Here is an 11151-nt window from a genome sequence, read left to right as displayed (position 1 = left end):
AAAATCCAAAAAAAGACATAAAAACATTATTGAAAGCAGTAAAAAAAACATCAAAACTCGAAGAAAGTCTGATCAAAGTAAATATCCACCACACAGCAAGCAACATGTTACAATATGTTCAAAATACACTGTAAAACGTGACCAAATTCACTGTATATCTATATTGCATTTTACAGTATTTGACACTTTAAGGTGCATTTTTTCACATTAGTATGTTTTTATTCAAAGCATATTTGTGCATTAATTTTTTTATTCCGGTGTTTTGTGGTGGTAGTCTCTGCTATTTCTGCTTTAACAAGTGGGTCATTCCAAAACTTGAGAACATTGGGGCTTCAAAATTTTTGAAAAATAAACCTTCTCTTTTACAGTGTTCTGCTCCATATTCATCAATAATAGGTAATAAACTATCAAAGGCTTGATTGGCTCAGCTTCCACATCAATGGTAAAATTTTTATTCCATGTTTTATTTGTTGTTTGCTAACCTAATCACAGTAACAGGGTTGCTAATCCATGCTAATGTTAGCTTTTTCTCAGCAGTAGAAGCTAGATATTTAGCTAGCTGTTACTGCTGACCAAGAGGACAAACTTACTGATGGAAAACAGTAAAGAAAAAGTAAAAGTAATTTGTCTTATCCTGTCAATATGCATAATGGGGTTGCATGAGGTAGAGTGAGACATTCGATCAAGGCTGACAATGTTATGAAAATATGAAAAACAGAACACATAGCTTTTCTCTACCCATTCTTTTGGAAAACTCTTTGATGATGTTGATTCCAATGTATCATGTGATTCACTGTTTTCTTCTTCTTCTACCAGATAAAAAGGTTATGCTAACAGGGTTGTTGTGGGACTCATGTTCCATGCATAATAATTATTATTTAAAATATTATGTTGATTTAAAAAAAATGTTTCCACAATTGCAAGAGACATCAATGGAAAGATAACACCAAAAAAAGGAGATTTAAACGGTTTTATTTGAGATTCCATTTGGTCGTCAGGGGGGTGGGACAAGAGGAAAGTGGCATTTTTGGTATTTTTAAAAATATTTTCAAACATTCTTTTCACCTAATTTTATCAATTTGGTCTAAGGACAAGTAAATTTACACAACAACTGCATGTTTTAGTATTTTTTACATGGATTATTTCAAATTTGATGGGTGGGACGTAAAATGCCCCCCAATTGTGGAATGAACCAACTATTCAATTCTATTCTGTTCTATTTAATACATTGTTGGCTCCATGCACCTGTGCAGGATTTCTGCAAACCTTTGCATGAGATTTAACAAAATCTTTACCTTTTTTGCAGTATTTCTGACTGCTTCCTGCAGTTTTGCAAAAAAAGAAAGAAAAACTCCAGTAAATTTGGAACTTTAGATCCTACCACGCCCCAGGTGACAGATATGCAAATAAACCAGGACGAGACAACTTCATAAACACCTCTAACATGACCCTTATTGGCTCCTCTGTCCAACACCTGAGTTACAAAATCAGAATTCGTCCACTGCACAACACTTTTCCTGCCCTCAACCTGCACACTGGTGGAGGAATGTTTCAGGTAACATGCAGATTTATGTCGTTTTCTCCCCTTTTTCCTCAGGCTGATCCTGCAGATAAACGTCCTCCTCTTTCAGGACTTGTGTCCTGTTTGTTCAGTCCCACCCAGATGATGCTCGGCCGGCCGGTTAGCTGTGCCGGGTTTTGATTTGCTCACGGCAGCAGCAGGTCTAACTGTTGCAGAGGATCACTACAACAGACCCTACTGCCACGGTAACAGCAACAAATTTTGCATAAAGACCTCAGATTTGTTTGCCAGACAGTAAGCTCTCACGTCTCCTCTCAGCCCTCCACACAGACACTGATTTAGACATGTGTAAATTATGTAAGAGCTTAACCCTGAATCATGGCGTTACATTTTGTAAAAAGAAGCTCTAGTGATCTTTAGTTGTGGAGTTTAGAGTCTGTATTCTTGTACTTTCAGTTGAGGTTGGTCATTTCAGTAACGTGATATTAAACTCTGAAATATTCTAGTGCACAATTGGGAAATTAAGTGTTTTCTAGTTTTGCCTCAAAATTGTGAATAAAGGGCATAACAGGTTATTTAATTTACCTTCAGTCTGTTCTCCCTAGGCTTCTATATGGGGATTCATGAATTTAATTTAAATCTAACCCTGAGACCAGGGTTCCTTGAATATTTTCCAGGGTCCTTGAGGCTCTCCAAATTCTAAAAGACTATGCAACTCTCTGGTCCTAGCTTGCATGACTCACTGATGTCTTGTAAATCCATGGCATCTCTTTATATGGTATTAACAATAACTAGGATATTTTTAAATGAAATATATACAACAATGAGACTTAACATTATGACCACCTGCCTAACATTGTATTGGTCCCCCTTTTGCTGCCAAAACAGTCCTGACTCATCAAGGCCTGGACTCCACTAGACCCCTGAAGGTCTGCTGTAGTATCTGGCACCAAGATGTTAGCAGCAGATCCTTTAAGTCCTGGAAGTTGTGAGGTGAGGCCTCCATGGATCGGACTTGGTTGCTCAGCACATCCCACAGATGCTGGATTGGATTGAGATCTGGGGAATTTGGAGGCCAAGTTGACACCTCAAACTGGTTGTTGTGCTTCTCAAACCATTCCTGAACCATTGCTGCTGAGTGGCACGACGCATTATCCTGCTGAAAGAGGCCATCAGGGAATCCCGTTTCCATGAAAGGTCTGCAACAATGCTGAGGTCGGTGGTACGTCTCAAAGTAATATCCATATGGATGGCAGGTTTCCCAGCAGAACGTTGCCCAAAGCATCACTGCTTTCTTCCCATAGTGCATCCTGGCGCCATGTGTTTCTCAGGTAGGTGATGCATCCGTCCATCCACATTAATTTTGAGTCATTTTGGACAATTGTTTATGCGTAGTGGACACGTTTTAGTCATTTTGGTCTAATTTGAACGGATTTCACCAATTTTTGGACATGAGCTATTAAGAGGCAAAACTGACTCTATAATCATGTCAAACTACCATAAATACACAGAACATGTCCACGTAGACACAAAAAGACTAGAAAAACAAAATAAAAAGCAAATTTTAGTTATTTTTTATTGAAACATTGCAATACTATTATCAGAATTTTACTTTGGTCCTGATAAAGTTGTAGTGAAATACTGATATCATGACAACATTAACAAGTAAAGTTAAACACAGTGATAAAGATTTCACCCAGTAGCTCATTTCAAATCATTATTTTTGTGAAAAACTGAGCTTTTATCATGCTGCATCAGATTCGTTCTGCGTTTCTCGTAGTTGTCGTCAGATTTAACAGCTGCAGGTGATGATCTGATTTGCCTTGAGCAGCTTAGCGTTCTGACAGGTTTCGGTGTTTGAGGAAGGAGGCAAGTCTCCGTTTGTTTGTGGAGTTAAATCCAACAGGCCGGCCGGGTGTGGTGACGGTTGACTAAGTCATCAACGCCTTTTCCACCAGCCTCCCATTAATCCCAATAAAATCAACGTGAGGCCGAGCAGCTCTACCGGATCTGCTGACCGACGGACAGTTGGTGCAAGTGGGATTTTTTTAAAAACTGAGATTATGAAGCTGAACAAAACATCACACGCTGACTTTCTAGCCAACTCTCTGGACTGGATATCTTCCTAGTTTGATTTGCATGACGTTCCAGGTGTGTCATTTGAATGCAGGATTATTACTCCACTATCTGCTGCTGATTTCTACACGGGGCCATTATTCCACATCCTGCTGTTACAGGAAAATGAGTCAGAAAAACACACAGAACGACTCAAACAGGGAGAAAAACTGTGTTTACAGTGCTCATCGTAGACAAACAACATGTTCTACCTTGTAGCTATGCAGGTCTGAGGGTTATATTTCACTTAATCTTCAAGAATAACCAAAGATTCTGCTTCTCGGTTCACCCTTTATTCAGCATTTGTCAACCACTTTACATCACACACAGTTTATTTTAAATATATTATACAAAATTACAATGAACACAATGACATTTCTCCCTTTTATCCACATGTAAACACATTTTTCTTCCAATATATTATCTCAAACAGGCCTTCAGCGAACTTTATCCCTGCGGTTAATCTTCATAGATCTTTTATTTAACGGAAACTTATTGTAAACGTTAATTTAACACTACTATTTCATGCCATGTTGGCTCTCATGGTGCCGACGGAGATCCACCTTTCGCTGGAAGCCCTTTGAGCAAACGTTGCAGCCGAACGGTTTGAATCCCGTGTGCTTCCTGCTGTGTGTGATCAGGTTGGAGCTCTGGCTGAACGCTTTGCCACACACCTGGCATTTGTGGGGCTTCTCGCCTGCAACATAAAGCACAGAAAGCATCAAGAAATCTGTCCTTTAACATGTGATTCCTCTCTGTTGCCAAAAAAGGCGCAGTGAAAAAGAAAGTTTGCATGAACATCCACGAGAATGAATCGTGCCTTTGTTCAGATTTGTCAAACGCATGTCGGGTTCCTTCTACTGAGCGAAGCAGGAAAACCAGATATGCAAATCAGCAGGGTATTTGTTTAAGCTTCTTTTTCTGATTTATCAGCAGTTATATTGCTCTTAGAAAACTGCTGCACCTGGAAAGTAGAGAGGAGTTCCAGCTTTATACTGTAACAGTAAAATAATGAGCATATCTACCTGTATGGATGTACGTGTGTTTCTTCATGTCCGACTTCTGGTGGAATCTCTTCCCACAGTACTGGCAGGGATAAGGCCTCGTGTCCGAGTGGATCAGCAGGTGTGTGGACAGAGTGGACGAGCGCTTGAAGGATTTCCCACACATCTTACACTCGAAGCTTTTTTCCTGGAAAAGAATAAAAGCACAAAACACCATCAGTGACATGAACAAGATGACAGAAAAGTCGTGTGTCAGTGTTAATTTCAGGAGCTGATTTCACATTTGACATATATATATACACACACACACACACACACACACACACACACACACACAATTATTTTATTTTATTGTTTCAATTTTTTTAAAAATCATATTCCTTTTTTAAACTTGTGTTATTCCATTTCTTAATTATTATTTTATTGACTTATTTCCATTATTTTTGTTTTTTTTTATCTTATTTCATTATTTTTGTTTTGTATTGTCTTATTTCATTATTTTTCATTTTTATTTACCTTTTGTTTTAATTCATTATTCAAAATTTTGCTGTCTCATTTTACTATTATTTTTTTTTGTCTTTTTCCATTATTTTATTTTTATTGTCTTATTTCATTATTCTGGTTTTCTTGCTGTTATTTCATTATTTTTGTTTTCTTATTGTTTTATCCCCTTATTTTCATTTTTATTTTCTTATTCCATTATTTTAGGTTTTTATTGACTTTTTTCATTGTTTTTGTCTTTTTATTGTCTTATTCCATTATTTTATTTTTTATTGTCATATTCTGTAACTATATTCCTTTTAAAAATTGTTATTCCCTTATTTTTTTAAAAAATTATTTTATTGTCTTATTTCCATTTTTTGTCTTATTTCATTATTTTTATTTTTAATTTACCTTTTGTCTTAATTCATTATTTTAAAATGCATTGGCCTTTTTATTATATATTTTTTGTCTTATTATATTATTTTATTTATTTATTGTCTTATTCCATTTTATCTTTTTTAATTGTCTTTGTTTCATTATTTTAGTTTTTTATTGTTTTATTCCATTATTTCTGTTATTGTTACTATTTTCAGTTGTTGATTGGAGTCAATTTTATTTTCTCATGTATGTTAAGTTACATAAAATTAATGAAAAAATCTTTACTGAACTCAGATTTAGTGAAAAAAAAGGAGGAAACTACCATTTAAAAGGCAGCAGAGAAACAGATTTTACACATTAAAGCCTGTTTACTAATCGTTGGTATAAGCATAGATTTTCTAGGAGGTTGCAAGAAATACATCCTCTTAAATATGCAAAATATGTACATTTGTCACCCTCAATAAAAACATGAAAAACAGACAAAATCTATATTTTTAAAAAGCCGGAAAGGTCCACATTTTTGCATAAAAATTCTCCAGAATGCAAGACATTAAGTGTTTAAAGCGCCCAAACCCTTGTAATATTCAAATTAACTAGAAGCATAGATTTTCATAGAGGATGCATGGAATATGTCCTCCTTAGTATGCAAAATATGTGCATTTGTCAGCCTCATAAAAACGTGACAAAATCTGCCCAAAAAAAAGACAGTGAAGACCCAAATTCCTGCATAAAAATCCACCCGAATCTAAGAAATGTATGTTTTAAAGCTCAAAAACCTTCCTAATATTCAAATTCAACCTGGTTGTGACGAGTACTCCCCACAGACTTAAGTGCATGTATAATAAAGTGCAAGTATAGATTTTCTTGGAGGATACATCCATTTTAATGTGTAGAATATCTGCTTTTGTTGCCTTCATTTGAAACATGAAAGAAACAGACAAATCTGCTGTTAAAAAAAAAAAAAAAAAAAAAAAAGTGCAGAAAAGATCCAATTCCTGCATAAAAATTCACCAAAATGCAAGTGGTTGAAACTCAAAAACCTTCCTAATATTCTAATGAAATATTATTGTGAGGAGTATTCCTTTCAGGAAATAAAGATTGAAAGATGTAAAAATGAGGTGAATTGAATCATGGGAAATGTAGGATTCGACAGTTTTAAAGTGTAATCCACTCCAGAGGGAAATTATAAGACACGTTGGCTTCTGTTTCTCCCCAAACTTCATCATTTTGCAAAAAATAAAGAGACTAGATTCTTCTTTAGAATGAAATAATTCATTTTTTTTCTGCTTTTAGAGGCACTGATGTACCTGTGAGTGGACGTTCATGTGCTGCTCCAGACTGACGGCGTGACCGAAGGTTTTCCTGCAGATGCTGCATCCGAAAGGCCTCATGCCGCTGTGAGACCTCCTGACGTGAACCTCCAGTCCGTGAGGCGTCGAAAACACCTGAAACAAAGTCAGAACATCAACAAAATGGAAACATACCCACATTTGGCACATTTTCACCAAAAAGAAGCTGCACATCCAGCTTCAACCTGAGTGTGCAGGCGTGATGCTGCCCTACCTTGTCGCAGGTGATGCAGTGGTAGGTGTTGGAGGTGGGGGAGTAGTGGGTGCTGCAGTCCAGAGGCTGATCCGGCTGAGGGCTGCTCCGGATGTGGCTTCCGTACAGATTGCTGGCATGCTGCAGCACCGTGGGGCTGAAGCTCATCTGACGGAGGTCGTAGGACGGCGACTCCCAGGTGAACGTGGGCTTATAGTAGGGAGGGAACTCGGCCATGTGAGGCTCTGAAAGGGACGAAGAAGCATGTTTATGTGTTGTTTTTTTTAAATTCCAAGCAGTATTTCCTCAAGTATATTATCTTATTAGTTGCTAGTAATGCAATTATCCAGCTAAGGCCAGTGTGATTTGTATTTTTATTCTGCCAAGAAAGGCTGCAGAGTTATGTGACGATTGGCGTACGTTTGTATGTCTGTCTGTCTGTCTGTCTGTTAGCAACATTGCTCAAAAACGGACTAATGGATTTGGATGAAGTTTTCAGGGAAGATCAGAAATGACACAGGACCAAGTGATTAGATTTTGGCAGTGATGCGGCTTATAGTCTGGATCCACGGACTTGTTAAAGATTTTTTCTTGCGAGATAGCGTCACGACGTCACTGTAACTATAACAACAACTGAACGCTACATCAGCTGCCTGCTGACGATCACAAGATTACGATCCTACTACAAACCCACCTCTGCAGATTTATTGGGACTTATCCATAGGAAATGATACAAGGAACAATTGATGAAATTGTGGGGGTGTTTCTGAGTCCCATCAATTCGTACATATTCAGGCCACGTGATTCGGTCTCCGTACATAATGTACACGAGTAACACGCCTCTGCTCAGCGCAAGATCATTTTGTTTGTGAGTACATCTATATTAAATGGACACATTCTATGTTGCCGTGATTTCTGCCACAAATTTTTTCAAGATTTCTGCCGTCGGAAATGATACAACGACAAGCAGTCTTGGTGGAGTACTGCGGCCTCTGAGTGCTTTCCTTGTTTGTATTTGTTTTGGTCAGTTGAAGTTGTTTTATCAGATTTAAAATGTAAAAATGTGTATCTGGGCAGTTCTATATACAGGGTGTCCATAAAGTCTCTTTACAAAGGCAGTTGATAAGTTATCTTAACCAAATTTGTTTTATTGTAATCAGTGTTTATTCCAGTTTGTAATCACATTGAAATCGTGTGTTTCAGGTATCCTGTTGGTGAAAGAGGTACTGTTAAAGGAAACCCTAAAAAATGGCTACTCCTCAAGAGAAGGCACAATATGTATCATGGTTTACTGAGACAAAATCGGATGTGCAGACTCAGTGAAACTACAGAACTAAGTACGGAAGAGATCCACCATCACGTCCTTCAGTTCATGCCTGGCACAAGAAATTTATGGAGACAGGGACGGTGTTGGATAAAGGGAGGAGTGGGCGACCAAGAACATCTGAGGAAAGCATTGAGTTTTCCTCAGGTGTCGTTATGGACACCCTGTATACTTCCTTCAAACTTCCTTTAACTTTTATGATTTTAGCTTTGTTTTCATTTGAGCTGATTAATTACAGGCTCTATTTTTTGGATTTTATGGCAGTTTTACATCCACAAGTGGGATGTTTGTCATGTTACAGTGTCCTGTTACACAAGACACATGAGACACATCTCTCTTAATATTTAGCATTTATTGTGACACAGAATGCAACACAGACTGTCATAAACCTTTCTGCTTCACTAGTACATGCATTCATATTTGAACTGACATCTGATGCCTGAGTTCATTTACATAAATAAACATGCTTCCACCATGAATTGCAGCAGAAATGTCACCAGAACTCAGGAAAAGATGCAAAAATTCACTAAAAAACAACCTCAAGACCCAAACCTACAGCCATAAATATTAAATCAAAATAAAAGTTTGCACGGCTCACCTGTTGGGTAGTAGGGCTGTGTGGGAGCTACCGGAGGTCTGGTTGGCTCTGGGTGAACAGGTAAAGTGCCTTCACGCTCCGCTTCGTCCTTTTCAGGTGAGCAGCGACCTGCAGGTGAAGATGGAGGCTTTTCTGAAGAGTCTGTGGTCTGAACCTCTGCTGGCATTTCTAAAAAATAACAAAAACCAAAGCAAAATAAGTTAAAGTGCCGATTAAATCAAGCAAAAGACAATATGTGATTATAGAACAGATATATTTAAAACAAACTGGAGTCCATCGATTTTGTCAAAATAGGAAAATATCTGGATAGATTCATAGTCATGTAGGTGCTTCTAAAAGTTTCAGTAAAAAGCAGAAAAAAAAGTCTAGTTGCTTTTTACTTAAACTTTTAGACCTTAAACAGGAAACATGCTGCATGTTAAATGCTAAATTAATTCATTAATTAATAAGAGATGCATGAACAGAGTTAAAATTTCCCCAAAAGTAGCTTTAAATTCATGATATTGTGCAGTTAAAGTGGGCAGTGGTCATTTAAATTCACATATTTACATAAAATGATATTACTTTTTAAGACTTACCGGCACATATGGAGAGGTTCTGCTCGTCTTCATAGGCTCTGTGGACATTATAAGACGTGCACCTTTTGTTTTTCACCAGAAACGAACGAGGCATGTTGATCCTGCAAAGAAAAATACAGTAAAGCTTGTAAAATTATTTTAAAATATTGTATATGTGTAATTAAAACAGTGATCTAGTTAAATACTGTTAGAAAAACTGCCAATTTAACTGTATAAAAAAGAATTTTAAGCTCATTTTATGTGTATAATTTTTGCAAAAATTAGTATTTACATCCTCTGTCTTTAATTTCAAGTGCATAACCTTCTTATAATTTATGTTGATTTAAAACATATTCTGAACACATTTTAATATATTTCAGATTGTTTAACATTAGTAAAGATAAAAAAAAGTTTAATTAGTGCTTTTAATACAACTTTACAGTAGATATTAAATATTTCCTCCTGTAAAACTCTGTAAAAGTCAAACAGCAGCTACTCACCGTTAACTGAACAGCCTCCCAACACCAAAAACAAATAAAATTTCCTTTTAAAGAAAATCCTTCCAGTTGAGGAGAAACGCGTTGCAAAAAATCCTTTTCCTCAAAGTTCTAAAAGCAAAGCAGCGTAAAACATCCACTTGTTGCTCTTTCTGTCTTTCTCCTCCCTGATTTTCAATCAGATAATTCCGCAGGAGAATCTGACTGTGGTTTCAGCCAATGAAAAGGCCACGAAGCTGCTGCAGAATTTGCTTAGAAAAACACTGAAGCTGCGGAACAGTTAGTGACACAAAACACCCACAGAGAGGAAGAAAAAACTGGAAAAGAACCTGTTAATTAATATACTGGTAGAGAATGGCAATAATCCTAAATTAGGTTGATTAATTTATATCCACCTGCCTTTTTGCAGCTTGAAAAACATGAATAAACTGAATTCTGAAGTAAAAAAACAACAAAAAAACACAAATACAGATCAGAACTTCCAATAAAAAATCCGAGTGAATATTTCCAATGTTCCAATGTTTGATTTACAGGATTTACTTGAAGTCATGTTGTATAACTGCAGGATTTAAATGACCAACACATCATATGAGGCCGAAGCTCCTCCAAAGACACACAAACCAAACCTGTCCTGGAGATTAACTCTGTTGACTCTTTATTCTGTTTCTGTTAAACCAGGTTGATATTTTCAGACGTGACAGATTTCTGCTTCAGAGTCACGCATGCAGGAAACTGAGCAATTTATCAAGGAAAAGCTGTTAGAAACACTAATATCAGCCTGTCAAATCCCATTTAAATTCGTGAGTAAAAGGTGAGAAACTCTGAAAATTTGCAGAGTAAAAAGGTGCAAGAGCGACACCTTGTGGACAAAATGTACATCTGAAATTTGCAACTTTCCTGAGTTTTAGGGACATTTAATTTTACTGAGACGTTCATAAAGGATTCAAATTTCAAATATGCACGATTCAAATGGACATAAAAGTTTCTGTGACTATTTATCCACACTTTTTAAACACATATACATGATGAGATGCATGACTTCTTTATGTTATATATGTTTTTCTGCATGTTAATGTGTCCAGTGAAGGTTGAATGCTACTATATAAATGATCTATATATAAAAGATCCATG

General features: G+C 36.7%; 1 protein-coding gene across 1 annotated transcript; it reads right to left on the bottom strand.

Moving 5' to 3' along the window:
• Nucleotides 1–3914: 3914 nt before the first annotated feature.
• gfi1b (growth factor independent 1B transcription repressor) lies at nucleotides 3915–10270 on the bottom strand. Its single transcript, XM_023269388.3, has 7 exons — nucleotides 10024–10270; nucleotides 9545–9645; nucleotides 8967–9134; nucleotides 7066–7289; nucleotides 6810–6947; nucleotides 4663–4828; nucleotides 3915–4334 (listed from the first exon to the last, which is right to left on the bottom strand). The coding sequence occupies exons 2-7, from the start codon at nucleotides 9636–9638 to the stop codon at nucleotides 4156–4158; spliced, it is 969 nt and encodes a 322-aa protein (XP_023125156.1). The 5' UTR covers nucleotides 9639–9645; nucleotides 10024–10270; the 3' UTR covers nucleotides 3915–4155.
• Nucleotides 10271–11151: the final 881 nt, after the last annotated feature.

Source organism: Amphiprion ocellaris, chromosome 17 (assembly GCF_022539595.1).
Source record: "Amphiprion ocellaris isolate individual 3 ecotype Okinawa chromosome 17, ASM2253959v1, whole genome shotgun sequence".
Classification (NCBI taxonomy): Eukaryota; Metazoa; Chordata; class Actinopteri; family Pomacentridae; genus Amphiprion; species Amphiprion ocellaris.
This window is presented reverse-complemented; position numbering and strand designations above follow the sequence as displayed.